The 23,092-nt window shown below is 45.2% G+C and overlaps 1 protein-coding gene across 9 annotated transcripts in view; it reads right to left on the bottom strand.

Annotated features, from left to right (window-relative positions):
• The window catches only part of numb (NUMB endocytic adaptor protein), a 39,000-nt gene extending 16,533 nt beyond the window's left edge, over window positions 1-22,467 (bottom strand). For 2 of the 9 annotated variants that reach the window (XM_035609785.2, XM_035609794.2), the window contains exons 1-2: window positions 22,205-22,464; window positions 645-781 (exon numbers count right to left, since the gene is read on the bottom strand). In XM_035609785.2, coding sequence (XP_035465678.1) covers window positions 645-770 — 126 coding nt within the window. In that variant the 5' untranslated portion in view covers window positions 771-781; window positions 22,205-22,464. Of the gene's footprint in view, window positions 1-644; window positions 782-15,925; window positions 15,947-16,046; window positions 16,311-22,204 lie in introns of those variants that run through there. The other 7 variants (XM_035609791.2, XM_035609789.2, XM_035609788.2 and 4 more) reach the window with 6 other exon arrangements.
• Between the last annotated feature and the right edge of the window lie 625 nt (window positions 22,468-23,092).

The following is a 23,092-nucleotide window of genomic DNA, read 5'->3' as shown; positions in this document are numbered from 1 at the left end:
GCAAACACACACAGGTAACAACAAACCACAACCCGCGCTCTTGCATTTAGTGCAACTCGCACAACTTTGACCGGCCACAGAGTCCTAGGTGAACTTTTCTCTTTCTCGGTTTTCAATTCCCCTTAAACCTGGGCGAGGTGAACGCCGGGCCCCGTGCGATGAGAGGAAGCGTAACACTGTGCTTCTGTTTGCTCAAAGTGGGAAGGTTTTGTTGCCACAATACAGTTGAACTCTCCACTTCATCAAGTGCAGCGCTGCAGACTGCATGTGCAAAGACACATATACAGCAGCCGACCGAGTTGTGAGACTTGCAAATCACTACTGCGAGTTATTGGTCAGGTATACATTTTAAATTTTTTCTATATTTTCCTCAAGGATTTAAATGGTTCTGAAACTCATGGAGGCCAGAAATGAATTGCACACACAGATTATTTTGAAGGCTATAGCAGAAAAAAGGTGCAACCTAGATTAAAATATGTGCTCACGCTCTCTCGAACGCTTTATAATTAATTACAAGCGTCGTCCTTGGGGAGTGCGAGTCCTCTGTGTGCCACAGGGAAGTCATTGCTGTGTGAGTTTTTGTGAGATGTGTGCGAGACAGTTTGTGTATATGTAGGTGTGTGTTTTATGTGTAGGGGGGTCACCTTGACCGCGAAGCTGCATTTGCCGCTGCGGACCGCCTCCTCGTCCGTCTGCCACTGGTGCGGCCGACTCGACTCCGGCACGTAGATGTCTTTCTTCCGCCGGAAGCTCTGCCGTAGCTTATTCATCGCTGAGCACCCTGCAAAGTGGAGAGAGAAACTTTGTTAGACAACAGGGAAAACTGCGCAATCGGCTGCAGCAAGGAATGAAAAAGGTAAAGCACTGGTGGGAAAGTTGGAGATATTCACGTGCGGTCAATAGTTTATGTCAACACATAAATCAGTCACAGTCTTTTTGTTTGGTGATGGATAAGAAGCTGGTGATTAACAACACTGCTTCCAGTTCAGTGCCTGGAAAGAGGAACTCTTTAAACACAGACATTAGAGAACAAATCACAGTGAACTATTGTCTCTCAGAAGGGAGGAACAAAAGAGTTGGAGGCCTGAGTCACTGTCTAATTGAGAGTAAAGGGAACAGAGCCCACTGATGAACGTCTGCTGCTCCCACTAACAATTATTTTTAATGCTGATGGCACCAGGGTCGGGTACCAACATCCGGTGCCGGTCAGGTACCAGAATAAATCACAACACAGAGTCCCGTGCCTAATTTTGGTGCCAGAGCTACTTACTGAGATAGTTACAGGCAACATAAACATCACCACACAGGCCTAGTTAACATTACACTTAACCTCTCTTATGTATATTTGTATATTTTAGTTAAATATACTTTAACCTACTGTAAACAGTTAATATTAAATTAAAATTTTCCAATTTGCCATAGCAATAAAATAATATTTTCTTTTCGTCGACAAGTTATTTAGTGCTTCTTCTTCTTTCTTTTTTTAAGAAGAAAAAAAGAAGAAAGTATTGGTTCTGGCAGCATTTAGGTACCAGTACCATTATAGAAGTATCAGTATTTAGCAGTGGTATCGGGAAAAACACCTAACGAGAAAATTTAAATTTTTCAAAGTTCCGATATCTTTAAATGAATATCTGTAGACAAAAGGCATCGAAGCGCCCTTGACAGGGCATTTGATGGTGACACCTTTTAATTTGTACACGAAAATTCTCGATGCTCATGAAAAAAAAGTCTCATGAAAATTAGAACTTGGGTTTTATTTTTCCAGCTCTGGACATACACGGACATGATAACGCTGTAGACTGTGCTGAGATCTTGCAAGCACCAAGTTAACTTACCTAGGACTAGTTAATCAGGGGTGTTTATCTAATACCTTATATAAAGTAAAGTATATCATTACATAATACAGTATTATTACAGGTTAGATTGACAGCAACACATCTCACTACCGTTGCTGTCAATCTCACCTGTCGCGTACGCTCTCGCCGTCTCTAGCTTAGCTGCATTTTTCACTCTTCAGTAGCTACAACAGCCTCAGCTGCGTCAGCTGCTACAGCAGCACTGACTGATGCCTGGAAATATTAAAAAACAAATTAATTGGATAACTGATCCCACTGGTCCGAACAGCTCAGCTCTACTAAGTTTCCACATGCGCTGGTTTGCCAACACCTGTGGTCCAAACTGCTTTTCTGCGCCTCCTCCCTTTGAGTCTTTGAAAACATATATATTTTTTAATTTTCATTTGGCTGGAGGGGGCAAACAAGAAATTTAAGGGTCATCAGAGATCCAATTAGATCCAAACTAGAACCGAGAGGTGCGTCCATCGCAGAGAGCCGGAGCTTGAGTCATCCGGAGCAAAACGTAACCGCGGGGACCGACCGAGAGACGTCGTTCAGCCGTGCAGTTATGACTTTTAACACATGAGCAAAGAGCAAAACTCCTTGACTAACAAGTTGCACCCACTCACTTCTGAGCCGATGAGGATCTGACGGGATTAAAGGTCTTTAATCCACGAGGAACCCAGTGTCCGCAAGCACACGCACACACACGAGAACAAGCAGAAACACAGCAGCGTGCACTCACATGCTCACAGCGATCACACACATATGCACCTACTTAACACACACACACAGGACTGAGCTGTCTGTTTGCATAATGCAACCTGTCCTGTGAGCCACTAATGGCAGAGGGGGGGTAGAAAGTGTGTTTGAGGTGGGGCTGTCTTATCTGTCCCTGTGCAGTGGGCAGCAGCAGCAGCACAATGAGGCCTCATTGGCCTCAGCCTACAGCCAGAGAACAGCGAAAACAACCTAAAAACAAAATGAAACCTGCTGTTTTACAAGCCACTATGACTTCTAAATGACAGCGAGTCACATGGCCAAATTTTTTTGCCACCTCTTCTCTAATGAAAGCCAGTGTGTGGCGCAGCCGAGCGCCTCTTTTGTCTCCCGCCTTTTCTTCACAGCATCGTTCACACAGAGAGAGACAAAGTCATATTGTAGGTAGAGCTATAGATTTACAAGGTGAACCGTCTGAAATGGGGCCCAGAGACTAATAAGAGCGTAATAAGAGCCAAACAACCCTTTCAGGTGCCGTGAATTTAAAAATATGAACTCAATCATTTTTATGGACCTCAATAAGAGCCGTTGTGTCTACATGCGTGTTTGTTGACATAAGAATGAATGTGTCGACAACAGTCCAGCAAAGTCCCGCTCGACAATCCTCGTCATATGATTAATAAATCACTGGTTTGGTCTATAAAATGTCAGAAAATATGGATTTCTTAGTATTTTTCTAAAGGCACTTTGTCATCGAATCGCGTCCTTTGCCTGAGAACGAAATGCAAAGTCTAAACTTTGGATAACATTTCTCTCAGCAGCGGCAGCAACACAAATTGTGTCGGACCATTATAGTGCGAGCGCTCGTGATTCAGTAACAAAAAAATAGGCCTTAAAATGATGATAATATTGTTTATCGCAATAATTTCTGGACAATATATTGTGCAACAAAAACTAGTTAGTTTACATAGGCTTAATAGTAAGCCTATGTATGTTTGACTGTGAACGCACACACATGCACAGACACGCACGCACGCACGCACAGACAGAGGCCTGTGAAAGTTTAAGCCTGCAGTCGGACGAAGTGTTTGAAAACAAGACGGCCGAGTGACGGGGAGGGAATATTGCTTCATCCCTCGCTCCCGCTCTCTCTCTCCTAACACACTCGTTTATTTAGGTCATATCATGTTTGGGCTCACTGCAGTGCCAGTGACAGGCTGCCGAGTGAGGAGGAGGAGGAGGAGGAGGAGAACAGATCAGTCTGTTCTCCTTTTTCCGTTTGTGTCTAAATGTGCTTATGCGCATATTTTTGAGTAGATATCATAACCTTGAATTCACTTGTTGTTATGTTGTCACCAGACACGAGATACCACATTTACACATTTTTTCAACACGTATCAACAGTGCTCTAGGAACAAAGGTTTGTTTGTGATTTTGTCGGATGACGCTTGTTTACTAGTGTTATGTACCGTTCAGTGGTCGCGAAACTCAACATTAAAAACGAGACATAAAAATCGCCCCTAGTGCCAAACCATGAACAAGCATTTAGTAAGTAATGTGAGTTTATTTTTTGGTCTACATTTAGTTTTTGGACGGAAGGGGTTGCTCAGGAAAGATTCTTAAATAGTTGCTGGTAAGTTCTCGGTAGCTACCAACTCGAGCTGACATTTTCCCGAACTTTTCCTGCCAGACACCCCAGAAACATTTTCCATGCGAGCGAGTGGCCGTGTTGACGACTGAATACAAAAACACCGCTTTCCGCAGCGGAATGAATGATCGTCGTGTCCTGTTCTCCTGCGTGTTCGACCCAAACGCCACAGAATGTTCTGGACGGCGCATCTGACTCGGACAAGCTGCTGCGTTCGTCATAGGTGAAACGAGCGTTTCCAGGAGCTCATATCTGCTTCAGACTCACGTACAGACAAGAGGACAGTAGCTGCCAGATGAAATCTCAATTTGGGGACTGTAGGATAGGAAGAAGCAGAGGTAGGATACTCTAGTATTTTTTTTTAGTGTCTCAGGCAGATGTAGGCCCATTAACGTCCCATAGTTTTCGCATCATGTCACAGCACCTTGCTAAACTCACCTTCTAAATCACTTAACACGTACACCGCTGCCAGCTCGCCACCCACACACATACGCGCACACACATGCGCGCGCGCGCGCACACACACACACACACACACACACACACCCCTTCTCTCCCAACTGCTGCAGTGTCTCCGAGAGACGAATAAGGAGGCAGCGACAACGTAGCCGAGAGCTCACGCGTTTGTGCGCGTGGGAAAGAAAAGCATAGAGTCGCAGTGTTTGTGTATATTTGGTGAAGTGTTAGCTGCTCTGCCAAGCATATGCACCTGAAGACATGACGAGTAACCATGAGGAGCATCGGATGCGAGCAGCGTTGCCAAAAATGCATGGCATTTTCGGAGAGAGCACGACCAGAATTCCCCCAACAACATGTTACTGTTTCCTCCTCGACTACACCTACGATACACACTGAATGCACACACAGCGAGAAGTGCATCATTCTTTATTTACCACACTCCTTTTGCTACCGTGTCTTCATCAGGGTGATCGATTTGAACGACCGTGTTACGGATCATCTAACTTCTTGTCCTCGACCTCGCTGTAGAGTTTGGTTTGAAAAGGTTTCCATAATAAATCAAATTAACCCTAAGCATAAAGTCATGTGGAGGGGTGAGATGATTTTGCCATTTCTCAAATTGATTTCAAATTTTAAAAACCGCGGCATAAAGACTTTAAACATCAAATAATTTGTTTAGCAGTAGTTATAGCTGTGTAAAATGCCAGCAAAGTGCACTGATCTACAGTTGCAAAGGTGTGTGTGTGTGTGTGTGTGTGTGTGTGTGTGTGTGTGTGTGTGTGTGTGTGTGTGTGTGTGTCAACATAGACAGACAGGGATTAACCTGTAAAAGCAGACGGGTGGGCGAAAAGTAGGTTGAACACATGTTCATTACACCACGTCAAACACGGGGTTTGGCAACTCTAGCGTGTCTGTCTGTGTGTGTGTGTGTGTGTGTGCGTGTGTGCGTGTGTGTGCGAGAGAGAGAGAGAGAGAGAGAGAGAGAGAGAGAGAGAGAGAGAGAGAGAGAGAGAGAGAGAGAGAGAGAGAGAGAGAGAGAGAGAGAGAGAGAGAGAGAGAGAGAGAGAGAGAGCTGGTAGGTAGGGATGGAGGCCAGAGGGTACAGAGCACAGAATGAGCAGTGAAATGAAAAGTCTGGCAGAGGGCTGGGGTGGGTGTGGGTCATGTGAGGTGGGTTAGCCCCTCGTTTGGCCGTGATCCATGAAGGAGCACGGTGAAAAGAGGGGGGGGCAAGGTCGGAGACCGAGAAGAAATTCAGACAGAGACGAGGGCAGAGAAGTCAGAGGAAGAGAAAAGTAGCAGGAGAGAGGTAAAAAAATTAATTAGGATGGAAAAGAGTCGAGCAGCTGACGAAGCAGAAATGTAAGGTGGAGAAAAAAATGCATTAGCATCGTTTCCCCCTTTAGGTCTGTTTTTTTTTATTCCAGACTCATTAAAAATGAGGATAAGGATTTTCCACAGCGCCATAGCACGTCTCTTCAAAAGATGCTTTTTAACTGGATTAAAACGAATCCAAATCAATGCAACCCCCGTGACCTTAAGATGGCGACTCTCGAAGCTACAGGGAAACGGTACGATTTCGCGACATCCACAAAGCAATAATGAAAAACATAGAACAACAGTTTTCCCAGTTAGAAAAAGAGTCGCGCTCTTTATGCAACATGTTTTGTATTAGTTCTGTATTTGGTCCATTAAAGCTGCTGCCTTTAGAATTATAACTTCTTGCCATTGTCATGCAAGTGTTTTAAAAAAGTGAAACTTCTTTTGCTGACAACAAGATCATGGTCTTGTGAGACCATCTCTCACAATGTTTTTTTCATCTAAAACCGGAGGCTGCAACAAATGTTGCAGAAAGGAAACATGTTTGTCCAAATCATGTCAAAAGGAAAACTTAAATGTCGAAAGGCCAGCTTTCACAGAAACTAGGGCAGTTTTATTAAATGAAAAGGACAGTGAAAAGGAGGACGGAGCAGCATGTCGGGGGGGGGCGCTTGGGAAATGGCCTGTAGAGAAAAAAGGCAGGTGGGGAAGGTGAAGGCAGGGTTTGCACCCAGTCGGAGCCGACACAGCCCCTATAGTCCGGTACCACGAGGGGTCCTGGCTCGGCTCCCACCGGCACTAATGACCGTAATTACACAAGGACTGTTTATGCTCACGGTGTGTTCATGTACACAGTAAAAAAGTGAAGCACGGAGCTCTCCAGAGACTCGCATGCAATGTCATCGCCACGACTGCGGTCGTAAAGGACGCACGTCGTGGTGATAAATAAATACACAGAGACACACACACACACACACACAAAGGACAAACAGGGGACAAATCTACAGAAATAAGGAGGGAAACGGAGAGAGCAAACAAGAGTTTTCCTTCAGTCAGTGCAGTGCCGCTTCCTGGGAAGGAGGGAGGGTGGGAGTGCTGCTGCTGCTGGCTGTAGATGTAACAGTATTTGAATAATCTCCAGGAATGGAAAACTGCTTAATCCTTGCAGAAGGATCCGAGGGATGAGTACAGCGGTTGGGTTTTCAAAGAAGAGATGGAGGGAGGGAGGGAGAGAGGCCGAGAGAAACGAGTGAGCGTGACAGCAAGAGGAAGAGAATAGGCAGCCGAAAAAAAATAGGGCCCCACTGTCTCCTTTCACGACTCGTCCCACCGCTGTGCCAGCTGATGCTCCTCATCCTGTTGTATGCTGCTCTGCTCAGGGAGTTGCATGTCAAGAGTTTATAGTCCGGACGGCGCCGGCGAGATAGGACATAGTCCTCAATCTATACGGCCTGCCATCCATAAAATGCAAAGCACGTCCGTCCAGCGACGGCGTATCTCCCCGCCGAGGCCCCGTTATCAGGCAGCCGGTCGACTTGGGGTAATAGCGCCTCTGTCCTGCTCCCAAACGACCATGTGAAGGGAGAATGTGAAAAATGCTGTTACTGTGGTAATCCAATTTTCCGGGCCCCGCTTTGTGGTTGGGCATGCAAAAAAGAAAAAAAAGAAAAACCCAACTCAAAGCCCCACAAGAAGAAAAACGAAAGTGCGCAGAAAAGGTGTAAAATAAGTGAAATGTTGTGAAAACCAAAATGTCAAGGGCAGAACTGTGAGTCCAAGACGGTCGAGCTCATCAATTAATCGATTACAAATCAACGAATGCATTAATCAGCAGCTTTGTTGTTTTTATGGGGGAAAGTAAAAATTCTCTGATTTCAGCTTCTTAGATGTGAATATCTTCTGGTTTCTTTGCTCCTCTGTGACTGTAAACTGAATATCTTCGGTGTGTGGATAAAATAAAACATCATCTCGTGGTTTGGGTAAACGCGAGTGACATTTTTCACTTTTTTATGACATTTTATGGACCGAATGTTCAATACAATAACTGCACAACAAATCGAATTGGACCAACAACAAACCAGAACTGGAACATTCGCTTACTGCTCAGGGCTGCAACTGATCTAATTACAGTCAGAATATTGACATTCAGTGTTTCAAGCACACAGAACGATGTGAGACGGAGCGTCCCCGCGGCTTGCTTCATTAACGCCAAACCTCCTAAATCTGAGATTTGGGGGTCACATGCATCAGTGCAGAATGAATTAGCGTCACAGTTTGGGCCCACAGTGAGTTAATTTAATGTCAATATCACAGAATGTAATTGGTGGCGGCGGACAGTGTTTTGTTCTGTTTCTCTGCAGCTGGATATTAGTTAATATTTCTAATATGACAATATGATAGCCGTGTTATTTGACATTCAACAAGTGAAGTCACTCTCTATAATTAGTTATCATAGTTTATGTGTTAAGTTAAAACGCCCAGTGTGTAATTAATTTTTGTAATTTTCTGGCGGCATCTGATGGTAAAGTTGCAAACTGCAACCAACTGAGCAACCAATAGGGGACACTTTATGGTGGCGCACTGCTAATTCCATTCATATATGAACACATAGTTATGGAAAATATGTTCAATTTCTGTGAATAAGTTCTTCTAAATATTACACACTGTAGCTTTAACATTATCTTTATTCGTGTGCATCTTGTGAAGGTTCTTATTCAGTTCAGTTATAACGCCAAACAGCTAATGCAAATGGTATTTAAAAGGGGTTTTGTTTAATATTTGTCTTATATAACGTTTGGTTTTTTCATACGGCTGCAATCCAGAAACCAGGATCACACTCGCCTTCATCGCAGCCAATTACTTAAATTGACTTCAAAAAGTCAGATGATTAAAAAAGAAAACTAGCAGAGAGAAAGAAAAAGAAACAATTCACCAATAAAAAACAGCAGCACTAACTAACAGTGTCCAAGACTTGTTGGAAAAGAAAAACTGTCATTAGACGAGTGTAAGTCATCGCCAGCTGCTCTGGCTCTCTGCTTCTAAATCATACGACGTCCACAAAATATTCAGACTCACTTTATTTGATCGGTACGGCATGTGTCTGTACAGAAGTCCACACACCACTTACTGGCAAACTGAACCAATAAAAATAAGCGTACCTCAGCAGCAGCATGAGTCAAATTTCTTTTTTTATTCCTGAAAAGCATCTATTTCAGGAGGGGTCAGAATGTTTTTAAAGAGCCGGAGACGGAATTGGGACCCGCACTGAGCACAAATGGGTGTTACTCCACAAAAGGAAGGAAACGATGGGAATAGCGGCGCTGGCTACCGTTCTGCGCTACTCTCTCGCGGCCCTGTCTGCACACTGAATCATTTCAGACTCCCTCAATCTGTTCCCTGCCCCCTAGCAAGACACGATGACCCCCATTTCCTGAGCACACATGACTGACCGGGGGTTAGGGTTGAGAGAGAGAGAGAGAGAGCGACAGAAAGAAAATAGGTCCCGGGCTGCTGCTGCTGCTGCACAGGGGATATTGAGTTGCGCTTTACTCCACTTCTAACTGTGTGTGCGTGTGTACATCACTGTATCAGGCTTTTTGTGCGCGTGACCGTGCTACTGTTTATGTGTGTGTGCGTATCTAGGGGCAGCCAGGCATGGTATTAAAAGGGGTAGCCGGACCAGCCAGCGGGCCATTCCACACCGAGAGTCACACATCACTTTGGGCAACAGCTGAGGCCACATTTAAACGGCCGGGGGGCAGGACTCTGGCAGCGGGGGTGCGGCAAATCACTGTCACTGTATCGTCTCCCCTTCGCGCCAGTGATTCACAGTCTGAATCAATAGGCCGGGTCTGGCCTGGTTTCCATCAAGAGGCCGCGAGGGGCAACCGGGAAGGCATCCTCGAAAAATGTATGTCCCCTAGCATTTGCCTCCAAAAATGGCATGTTTGTGATTGTTTTTTTTTTTGTTGTTTGTTTTGTTTTTTCCAAAAGTTCTTGCCGGAGGAGATGGCGAGGCAAATGGAAGTGGAGTTTCAATGAAAGTGAAGAGCGCTGTAAACACTGGAGAGCTGACTGAAAGCACTGGGTCTGTGAGGACGGGGTTAATGTAAAGGTCTGAGAGGCCCGACTCCATCAATCCAGCTCCCTCTTTGTGGCAGACTGTTGCTGAGAAACACAGCAGAACACGTCTTTATAATAGTGGCTGTAACTTTAAATTAAACCGGTCGTGTGTTCCCTTTTCTCTTCAGTTGAGGAGAGTCAGTGTCTTACTGCTTTTGTTGAGAAGACATCAGTGTCGTGGCAGGCGCTCGACATCCTCGCGGGCGATCACTCTGACCTAACTACGATACATCATCTCCGACTCCAGAAGTAAACTCGGCAAGCATGGAAACTTTGAGTAAAACCTCAGAGCACAAGAGCTGCTCATGGAAACCGTGTTTACTTTTTCCCCTTGACATCACTTGCATCACACACACACACACACACACACACACACACACACACACACACACACACACACACACACACACACACACACACACACACACACACACACACACACACACACACACACACACACACACACACACACACACACACACACACACACACACACACACACACACACACACACACACACACACACACACACACACACTGCTGCAGCGCCACAGTAGCAGCAGCAGCACAGAGAACACACAAGCACAAGTGGTTGCAGAATTTCATAAAGACACATCTGCCGTACACCCACAACCGCAAAACACAATACTCGTGAAAAAACACCTTTTATATACACACACACACATTGTGACACACAGACGACTACAGCGTCTCAAGGCCACGAAGGCCACGGATTTTCTCCACCACAGAGGTGGAGAAAATCATGGGGAAACACTAAAACACTGGAAACTCTCCCGGTGCACCGCAGTGACCTGAGGAAACACGGCCGACGTTACATATTCACCAGGCCTCTGCGTGGTGCTGTTAATACATGATCTATAAATCCCACTTATGGTTAACACACAACAACAACAAAAAGAAAAGCCGGGCATTAGCACATTAATAGTCTCAGAGGAAGAATGCTGAGCTAAGATTGCAGTTTATCTTTCCCCGTGCAATTTATATACTAAGTATATAAAGTCAAACTGAGCCGCTGCTGATCATTCCTGGATCAGTATTCCTACGGTGATTTTGTGAACTAGTGAACTTTGAGAAGCTGAGCCCCGGGGGGGAGGCGGGGGTTAGTCAGACAGACACAATCTGAGAATGTGGGTTCGACTCCCATGTGTCAACATTGACTTCACAATCGACCGCGGAGAATGTGAAGCTCTAACCGTGTCGTGGTCAATTCAAGCTGAGGATTTGACCGCAGACTTCTTCACAGGCCATTTCCTACTAGAAAACTGTTTTATTTGGACTGCGTGCGATCATATCCCCAGCACAGACAAGAAGACACACGGTTCCTCTCAAGTTAAACAGATCTGGTTGTCGCAGTGCGAGAGTGTGTTAGTATGCAGGGCGCAGAGACAGGATAAGCAGACAGACATCATCAGAGTGCACTTCCTCCAGAGCTGCTGATTCAGAAGAGAAGAGTAAAACACCACGGACGATGATGTTATCAATAGGAAAAGCGATGTGTTGAGGCTGTGGAAAGTTTTGTGCATTGTTGTCGCCCCTCAGTGATTGCAAGTCAAAGATCTCATACTTAACACTCAGATCTTCCTGTGCACCAGCAGCACCGTCGTTCCTGATTTACCCGCAGCAGGGTGAGTGACAAGTCTGTAGCTGGGTTTTATTTAACGCGTCACGCCGACAGTGTCAGCGGTAATGACACTGGCAGCAGTTAATTACCTAGACTGCGGCGGCCTGCCACGGTTTCATAATGAATCGAAAGATATTTTACCCTTCTGATAATAACATAAAGGATGTCTCACGTAGTGTTTTACTCACCCTCACCCTCGGGTTACCTCAGGTAACGACGTTAGCTGTTGAGTCTCCTCACTTACAGTATTCTACGTCGACTGACATATTCATTACTCCAAGCCTTTCAAGAGTGTGTGTGTGTGTGTGTGTGTGTACATAGAACAACATATGCTTTCAAGGAGAGACAGGAAACCGGGCGAGGGAGTCGGGGGGAACGACACGCACCAAATGGTCCGGCTGGCCGGGATCCACGAGCACCAGCTGCTGAAAGGCGTATGCGGCGGTGTGGTATGGGGCCCCGACCATTTGGTCGTGGGGTTTGCTCTGCGGTAATTTAATTTAAATCATCAATTGTTGATGTCAGGTAGATTATGGATGTATCCGAATATACATACATATAATTACTGTTGTGGGGACTGAACATACGTAATGGTTTGTTCTGCTACGTTTTAAGGATGTTTCATCCTGTTTGCATTGCTAGCAGCACAGGGCTCCCTTCTGTGGGAGATTGGGGGCAGTATCGGTATCGATAAAATCCTAACGATACCCATCCCTAGTTGTGACTTCCTCAAGCTTAGACCAGGAACAAGCATCGCTCTTATCGCATGATTGATGAGATGCTAGAAAATCGTCTCCCGGGTCATCGAGGAGCCTCCTGTGATACAACGGATGAGAGCCTCCCAGGCCATCAGCCTTGAGCTTGATGTTTCTCTGCTTTGAGCAGGTCAATCTGCACATCAGGTATAACCGGTGCGTCTGGTTACATACCCTGTTTGAAAGACCAGATTTTTAAAAAAATCTCTGAGGTACTACTGCAGCCTCGAACTGCAGCAGAACAGAAACAGGGGCTGGTAAAGTCGGTTGCATCATTCATAGAATCCAAATGAGTCGTCGGGCCGATATGAAAATCAGAGCTGAGGAAAGATGTGGATGGAAGACACAAAAAGAAAGCCTCATCCTTGAATCATCAAGGTCATAATTTCGTTACTGTGTTCACAGAAACAATGGAAACAGTGAAATAAAATGTTTGACACAAACTGTCGCAAACACATTGCAACTAGCAGGCATTGCTCGGAAATTTTGAAAAAACAAAACTATTTTATCAGCTTTCTTCAGTTTTATCCATTTGGCCCAAAAGATGGTGGATATCTGAGTGTGTATGAGGGCCAGGAAAACCCTGCAGTGAGGAATTGTGTCAGGGTGTGTGGTCACAGTGTTCAACTGAGTGATGAAGGCCTGTCACTCCTCACTGCTCCCACAATCTAGAGGACGGCTGCGGGGGAAATGTATTCTGCCGGGTGCTTTAACCGCCGCGCTGCTTGGCTTCACACACACACACACACACACACACACACACACACACACACACACACACACACACACACACACACACACACACACACACACACACACACACACACACACACACACACACACACACACACACACACACACACACACACACACACACACACACACACACACACACACTTGACACTTTGTGATGCATCACACACTTTGAGACCATGCGTGTGTCACTTAGATACGCTCTCAAATACAGACACACAGGGAGGATAAGGCTGAGGAGACAGTAAGATGGAGACGTACAAAAAAAAAGGCGACAGCATGAAAATGGTTTGTGGGTGAATGAATGAAATACTGCATGAGAATAAGAGAGGGACGGAAACGAGTGAGAGGGGCGGGGGAAGACGAAAAGGGGGAGAAAAAAAAAACGGATTACATGGAAAAATACTCGTAGAAGAATCAATATCACACAGAGTCCACTCCGTGGTTCCAGCTGCTGAGTCAATAATACAGCTTTTTTCATTGCAACACAGTGCCATTGGCCAGTTACAGTGTGTGTGTGTGTGTGTGTGTGTGTCAGTAGCAGTATTTGTCTAGCAGCAGGAGCGATGAGAGGATGGAGAGGAACAGGAACTCCCTGCTGAGTGAACAGACATGTAATAGCTGCACTGCCCCTCTGACCAGGCCAAGACACACAGATACAGAGTGCACGCGCACACACACGCACATTTGTATCTATCTTTGTGAGGACACATAAGGCCTTTTCTAGCCCCTGTCCCTAGCCTTAAGCATCACAACTAAAAGCATAACCAATCATTTAATTTAAGCTCATCTGCTCATGTTTAACGATCAGTTCAGAGTTATAAAAAATGAATAATAATGTGGCAGTATGGTTATTTGAGTCTTATATACTTGTATTAATTCAGCTTCAGTGTGAAAAAGGAGCTTGTGTTGAATAGTAATACGAGTCTACGCGAGGCGTCGTGAGCTGTATTTGACGTCAGGAGTCGGTCAACCGAACTGGTCCTGTGGGTGATGAGCGTGAATGTAAATGGAGCTGTAGTAGTATTCAGTGCAGCTGTTAGAGCTGCTCGCTCGCTCGCTCGCAGACTTCAAGAATTCTTTCCACGTACCTGAGCTGAGCTCTTTGTGTCCTGGTTGAGCCGTTTGTCTGGCCGAGGATGACGGCAGAATACCAAGTCACGAAACACACTAAAAAAGCTCACCTGCTACCAGTGCTACCTGGCTATTTACCCAGTCATTTTATGGTGCTGCTGCTCAGGCAGGCAGGGGGTGGGGGACAACTTCATTTGTAGAAAATGACATGGAAGGAGGTACAAAGCTACTTTGCTATTTCACATTCTAACACAGCTATGTTCCTTGGAATTACTGCATGATGCCTCCGATGCAGTAACGGGTGAAGATGTGAGGCGGGAAGATGAACACCAGGAATGTGAGTAAAACAAGAGATTATATCATTACATGTTTCACTCCAAAACACTGTGATTCTAAGACCAGGCAGCCCGCTGTTTATGTAAGCAATGGTCTCTAAATGGCAGGGCAACTTATTCCATGAAGCACTTGTATTTCAGTGCCAGGAATGATTCTGCAGTCAGGGAAGGCTCCTTATTTTTATTTTTTTCTTAAAGGAGACATGTTATACTCACATTCAGGTTCACATTTTTTTTACTTACACAAAAAACCCTATATAAGGCACTAGAGGAATGGGGGGAAACCTGAAAAAGGCATAATATGTCTCCTTTAAAATGTTTGACAACTCATTTGTGAGAGAGTCTAAAGTACAAGGCTGCAGAATGAACACAACAAGTGATTTCACCATGTCCATTCACACAGCCAAGCAGGTGATCAAGCTGTTTCTCTGCAGCCAGAGACGAAACTCAGTCAGGCGATGACACCATTTTATATTTCAGGGACTTGGTCAACATTTAACAAGCAAGCACGTCGAATAAAAAGCTTTCCTCTCCTCGCCTACAGACGGGGTCTGGGCAGGCAAGACGAACAGGCAAAGCAGGCAGAGGATGGAAAATTACCAGGCAGGGCTTCCACAATCATCTGGGCACCTTTGATCAGCCAGAGCCCAGGCACCAATTACTGTGGGATAATCGCTATCCCCTCAGAGGCCTGACGAGCTGCAGGCACAACGGGTCAGTGACCAGCAGGCACCGGCCCGGTCAACAAGGCTCGCGGAGCCAAAAGCCGACGGTGCCCCTCTGCTGAAATGCAGCGCGGAGGCGGCCAGACGGACGAGCAACACAGCGGAGCCATTGTTCCCCTCCTGTCGACTCAGCACAGTGGCGCTCTCGCACGGCTGACATCCTCTCCGCGGAACGCTCGGCGCTGGTGGAGGAATGGTGCAACGGTGTGTGTGTGTGTGTGTGTGTGTGTGTGTGTGTGTGTGTGTGTGTGTGTGTGTGTGTGAACCTGCTACGGCACGTTTCTGGTTTTTCCGCACGCTTTCCCTCACCTGTGCAATCCAACACACACAACCTTTGTAGAAAAAATGTGCGCACACACACACACACACACACACGCTGCTTACACACCTGTCCCTGTAATTCCGTGGTAAACAAAAATAAAACGCTGCAGTGCTCGAGGCAACACTCGCTGCGCAGTGATGCAACACGCAGAAAACTTCACCGGCCCCTCTCCACTGCCTTTGACTACTTGTTCCTGACTTCCTTCACATTACCTGAGATGAATGTGGATTGACGAAGCAAGGGAAATCAAACTGTGACCTCTCCAAAATGTAAGCGTGAACGTTTCTTCTAAACCAACAGCAAAGTCTTCTAAACAAAACTCAGCCTCTGTACCTGAGGCCGAACACGATATTCAGCTCATTAATAATTGACATCTTCCTTGTGCCGGGGGAACGTTCATCATCGATAAGGCCGGGCTCCAACGTTGGCTGCTGTGCTGCTGCTGATCCTCCCTCCATTGTCAACGGTTCAGTCACACAAAACACTTTATAGACACCCCTCCAACAATAGCCAGAAAATAAACTTCATTACACCATCGAACTCAAATCTAAATCTATGAATCTTTTGCCCGTGCAGTTATCTAACAGAAACACAACAGTAGCCAGTGGACTTTGGATCAGACACGCTGCAGTTACACAACAGCCAGTGCCGGTCCAAGTAAAGCCGCATGGGCCAGAAGGAGCTTCCCTGTGCACCGTGAGTCAGCAGAAGAGGAGGCTGCTCTCAAAGCAGCCAGACCCTGGAGAGACGAGAGATTTTACACTGGGGGAGGAGGACAGCTTGTTGTCGAGGCCATTTTGATTAATGACATATTTTGTAGACTTCTTGATTTCGAAAGCTGTATTTTGTAAAAAATATTTCTCTTGCAAAAAACTTTACCAATCACTACATAAGATGCTCAAGACACAAATCTGTCACAACACAGATGAGTGGGTTGAATATTCCGATTTTTAACTGTTTAATGCTACTGCACAGGAGTTATGTAGATGTTAACAGCTCCTCATCATGTAACAGAACGAAATGAACAAAACAATGAAGCCAGGTTTACTTACTGTCTAAAAAATTTAAGCAAAAGCAATAATTAAAGATTCGATTTTTAATAAAATTGCACAGAGCATGTTTTAAGCTTGGGCAGTTTGCTGTCTGAAGCTGGGCTTGAAATGCATTTCTGCACATTTTGGTACAGGCACTGATAATTGTCTTCTGCTAATATATGTGCATCAAAATCTTTTCACATTTTGCAAGCATTCACTTTTTTCTGTTTGTTTTCTGATCATTTTGTGGTCATCATCTTCCTCATATTTCTGCATTACCCAGGAACCGCTGTAGTGGTTACTAGGGAACCGGTGCCACGGCAACGTTGACACACGGCCATGTGTGACGTAGGAGGGTGGGGTCTAGAAGAGGCTGGGACTCTTCTACAGATTAGTCAGAACTATACTGGAGGCAGCAGGCAAGACCGTCTGTCACTGTAGTCAAGGAAATGGAGATTGTGCACAATATGTCAGCGAATGGAATCAAGGTCACCCTCACGGTGGACAGGGAGTCATTAGACATAAATACACAGACACACACACGTGTCACTTAGGTTTGAGACAAGGGGTCATTACACCAACCACAGAGTCAGACGTTAACAACAGTACAGGACAGTGAGATACAGAAAGGTGGTTTTATAAAGCCAATACCAACATTTTTTTTTGTGATTTTGTGTCACCCTCATCACACAAAGTTTTATTCATACTGCAAATGCAAATGTTGCAGGTCAAGCTTTTTATTCATAGGTTGGATTTTGGTCAAAAAGAGTGACATATCACATTCCAAAGTCGAATATTGGTCGCCAACTAATATAAGTGCACCCAAGAAACCATACAGGGAAGTCCCTGAAAGAGCAGAAACTTTACAAGCCAAACTCTTCAAATCCCCCAAAAATGCAACAACTGCCACCTTCCAAATATGACTAGCAGAGAGCAGGTGTGAAGGGTTCCTTGAAACCACAGTCCGGATTTACGGCCCAAAATTGAATTCGACCGAAAGAGATGGTATTGGTCCGGAGCAAAATGAACGATGGTTGGATTCATCCGCCGGCGTCAGATGCACATCTGTCGACAAACCAATCAATTTCAAGTAGAGGTAAACCACCCATGTAAATGATGACTACAGGGCGCTCCCTAAATTATCACGTGAAACCGAAACTAGCCGGATTAAATGTAAACAACATGACAAAGACACAAACCTTGGTTCGGACCTCGGTCTTCGTGAGTTGAAAAACACAAGGCGTACACATCTCGCACTGCGACTGATACCGGTAGCTGGTACAAAGTTCTGACCCTGCGATGAGATACTCCGCCGGTTTCTCTGTCCTGGGTCACTCGTAATTAAAGCAGAGATCAGAGGGCTGAATAAAGCATGAGCTTTTCCAGTCCAGGAGGCTCGAGTATCGCTCTGTGTAGGGGCCCGCATGAGACAAAAGGAGTCCCTGAGCCCCATAGCATACCGAGGGAGGACTGATAGATGCAAACCTGAAAGGCAACTCCTTGCATACAGTCTCTCTCTCTCTCACACACGCACGCACGCACACCTCCTAGCCCTAATCCACAGTTGAAACAGCCAGGGCAAAACAGGGAGCTCAATGCCCTTTGGACCTAATTAAGAACTGAAGATATTGTCCCAAATGGGGACACTCAAAGAACCGTGTTCAAAGGCAGAACAGAACCATGCGACACCCACTCTTACACTGTTGTCTCTTAAGTGCTGACAAAGCCACTGCATGATTTGTAAAAAACTGGGCAACGAAATGCACCGTAGTAACATACCTGTTCTTCAAAAGCAGTTTTTCCTAAAACATTAAATGTAAATGCAAGATACAGTTTCCTTTCACAAGGTAAAGATTTCCTACAGGTGTTTATTTGAGTGCTACGGTTATAACTGCTCGTGGTGTCCAATACTTTTTGACCTCTTCAGTGGTACTTTTTGACCACTGAAATGTCATCTAGTATAGTCCACGTCTGAAAATAATATTGTGCAAATAAATGCAGGAGATGTATTTTTGGGTTGGGTGGGCAAATGTTGCTGAACTTAAACAGTATGGAAACAAGAGGTTTAAGAGAGTCAGAACATTGTAATGGATATTAACATATTAACATGTTGTCCAGTTCCCTAACTTAACCTGACTGATACGAGGCGCATGTCTTGAACGTTTGTATTTGTATTTGTTGACATCAGTTTCGGTAACCAAATTTTTGTGAGAACATCATTTCTTGTTATTCTCTAATTCTAGTATTCTAAACACCAGGGTCTGCGAGAAGCAGCATTTTGATGCTCTATATTGTCCCGTACACACTCTTCACACCGCTTACCAACAAGCCCATTAAAGTCACACACGCTCAAACCAAACTCGGCGGTTGCACCGAACCTATTTTAGGCTACTTATGTCGAAACGGGGTCAGCCGCACATTGGAGATCCTGATTGTAAAACCCTCCCCTGCAGTTGAATCTTCGCAGAGTGTCACTGCTGGATCCAGGCCCAATCAGCTCAGAATCGGAGTCGTGTGTGTGTGTGTGTGACAAGTGCAAATACATTAATTCGTTCTAATGATGCAGCGGTACCAGTTTCCACATGGACCTGCATGTTAATGATGCTTGCAACAACATATGTCCTCCGATCTCGGTCTTCTGTGGATTTTTTTTTTTTTAAACAATTCTTCTCGAGTCCTAATGTCCAATTATAAGTGCCTCTGGTGCTCGACAGTGATTTAGCGACCGGTCATCCCCACAAGGTTAGTTCTGAGTCCGAGCAGAGTGCCAAAACAAACCCCACTTCCGTTTACGTCTTTGTTCACAAATGATTGACTTGTCGGCATTCTTTGTCATAACCTCTCACATTCGTGCTACTCAAAAAACAACAATCTCTTATCACATCAACAGAGACGAGAATCCAGTTTCCAGGCATCCGACTGTGCACCTGAGTTTTCATAGCCTCATTCTCACCTTCCCACACAAATCAAACCGTAAGAGTTAACATTTGGCTGTTTAGGAAATCCTTCACTATGATGCTTGGTGTGCCCACATGTCCGGTGAGCTGTGATGTTGACAAAAAAAAAGCACAGGTTGAGGATGACGCCCGCCATCGGCCTGGGACATTCTTCACTGCAGCCCGTTGTATGGATTTAACATGACAAACAGGACAGGTGAGCAAATCCGTAGAAAGACTGCCCTTTGATGATTAGAAATCACAGACACATATCTCCCCATTCCTGTCATCTCGTATCAATTCGGCTGCCGTCGTGCTGAAAGCTAGGCCGACATTGACGCCCATTATGCTTTCACCGTGTGCAGCAGAGGAGCTCGACTATCTAGCCGCTATCAGGGGACAAAAGTGAAGCCCCTTTGATTGCGGCGTCATCGCACAGAAAGTTTATCTTGCCGCTGTTGCATCACCACTCAGCATTCACATGTACTCGCTCGCTGACAACAGGGCAATGATCTGCTGAGAGCAACGTTCGGTTTCTCCCACAGACTGAATCACAATGCTTTGGAGAGAGACTTGCTCTTGCCTTCTCCCTCCCTCCCCTCAAACAGCTGACAGACTCGCACGGTGGGTTTTGGTGGCAGAGAGCCAAACCTACCTCCCTCTTTCCGTGAGATGAACTAAAACCATGAGTAACTTTGAGAGAATTTTTGGGGAGGACAAGCACTCCCAATTCACTTGTCTCCCCCTTCATATGGGAACCATGATCAAATTCCTTTTCCAACAGACATATACAACTTGTATGGTTAGGAAAGCCCTCATACTATCACCATAAATAGAAACACTGGAGCGAAAGGAAATCGACAGAACTTTAATCCATTTAATGCTTTATTATTTGGGTGGGTTTTCAAGCCATTAAATTGAGCCCGACTGATATGGATTTTTGAGGGTCGATGCCGATATCGATATTAGGGAGTACAAGATTCCAGATACCAATACATCGGCTGATATATATATAAATAAATGTATGCATGTATGTATGATGTGGTTATCAAACCTTTATGACAAATAAAGGTAATATAGACTTGATATTTTAGTTTAACAATAAACTTTATCATAAAAAATAAAATAAAAATGACAAATACAAGCAAATAAATAGAGCTTGAATTTAGAAAAAAACATCTATTTAGCTAAAATTCAAAACATAAATGCACATTTAAAGGGTCATGTAAGTTAGGCTGATAATATTGGTCGCGCTCTTAACATATCGGCTGATACTGAAATGTCTGTGAAAAGCTGATATTATTGGCCTAACCGATATATCGGTCAGGCTCTTAAAAAAAAAGCCATACTTTTGTGGGATTGTGATTCTAACGTGTGGATTTGATGCCTTTCTTTCTCACATATGAAGGTAACTTGTACATATTTGGGTTTTGGACTGTTTTATCGGAAAGAAATAAGCAATATAAAAACATTACATTGAGCGATGGGGCAGTATAACGTGTACTGTTTTCTGACATTTTGTAGCCAAAACAAACGCATCGGTTAATAGATGCCATACAAGTAACATCAGTTTTAGAAAGACAAAACTGTCAGCGTTCACCTCAGGGTTTGACCCAAGTTATCTCTCCACTACAAGAAGCTGATTTTCTAACAAATCTAACCCTCGGGAGTCAACAATTGTGGCATCCACGCGTCCTTGCTGTCCAATAAACAGAACGTTTCAGCTCCTGTGGCTGTCGGACACATTGACATTGGACTCATCTTCGCCAAGTCGGCGTGCGAGGAGGTACCATGGCCACAGATGTTTGTCTGAGCACAGGGGGCGTGGGAACATCACACTCCTGTGGTTGTGCCACAGCTCTGGGCCATTGCACCACCACCTCATAAGAGAGAGCATCTGGGCCACTTCGGTACAGTATCGCATCTTTGTGACTCATAGGGTTCTAAGATGTTGAAAGGGCTCAACACGGCCTGTCACGATGCACGGATGCTGAATGTGTGACCTCAGCACCATCTCTCAATGTGAAGCTGGATGCATTTATTGGTTGATTGGTTGATTGATTGATTGATTTGCCAACTTGACACTTGTCACTACAGTCAACTGCCAGTGAACGCAGCTCCGCGACACAAGAACAACCGAGTCGACAGTCGACGCGGCGCGTCACCCACAGGTTGAGGACTGATGTCGCGATGCAAGTCGGAGTTGAACGTCAGTGCTCCTTCCGACCAGGTGGACGCGAGCATCGCTAGCTTCTTTCATTACAACTAGCTCGCTGACCAGCCTGCCTAGCTCGGCTCCTTCGGTTATCTACGTCCGGTTAGCACGCGAGCTAACTGCCATGTAACCGGGTGTATCACGGCGAGCTAAAGGAGTCGCGGGGCTAACGTAGCTGCTAACACACACGCACACACACACACACACACACACAAGCTAGCGCTGCTTAGCATTGTGAGCTAACAAGCTCCACCACCGGGCTACTTTAAATTTAAAAAAGACACATTGTAGTTTCTGTCGACCTACCTGTGACCACCGCGGCGACTCTCAGGCTAATTTCCCCCGTCACACCCTGCGTCGTGTCGCGGTAACCCTCTGCCGGGGAGCCTCTCACACACACACACACACTCACACAAACAGAAAAATAAAATAATAATAATTCAAATTCCACAGAAAGTGCAGGCAGCAGACCGCTCGAGGTCCAGTCGCTTCAGCCGCCGCCGCTGAATGGCTGCTGCGGCGGGACTCAACCAAACTTCCTCCTTGGCAACGGCCCGCCCCCGCGCCACCTGATTGGCTCGCCGCGCCGCAGGTTGGAGCAGTCGATGGCTACAGGCGACGACGCCGCGACCTGGATCGACACTTGGACGCTTTCACCGCATTTCTCAGAAAAATGACGGAAAAAAAGCAGTTTGGAAAATGTATCACTCGCGTGGGAGAGACTAACCGCCACGGGACTCGTTCTCTGTCTGACGTGTTCATTGGGTGAAAAGATATTAATTCCCCTTGGTTTTTTTCTAATTTAAAAATGAGCAACTTAGATTTTGTTTTTTTAATAAGAAAACAGTGAAAATTCTATTTCCGTAGGGCCTAAAGTGACGCCTTCAAAAGTATTACAGTATGAGTCAGTTTTTGTCCAATTATATAAACTCAGAAAATTTGAATTGTCTTATGAATAAGTGCATAGTGAGTAATATAGTTAGTAGAAGATCAGTTTTGTTAGATCTCAATGCATAAAGAATAAGATGAAATATCCAGGGGTGAAATATAACTATTTACATTTACTCAAGTACAGAACTTATACAGTTTTAAGGTAATTATACTTGAATTGAGTAGAAAATATTGTTTGTTTCATATGATGAGCTTGTAAAATATGCTTTTGGTGCTTGTGACTATGAGTGTGTCTATGAGTTT

Source organism: Scophthalmus maximus, chromosome 15 (genome assembly GCF_022379125.1).
Source record: "Scophthalmus maximus strain ysfricsl-2021 chromosome 15, ASM2237912v1, whole genome shotgun sequence".
NCBI lineage: Eukaryota > Metazoa > Chordata > Actinopteri > Pleuronectiformes > Scophthalmidae > Scophthalmus > Scophthalmus maximus.
This window is presented reverse-complemented; position numbering and strand designations above follow the sequence as displayed.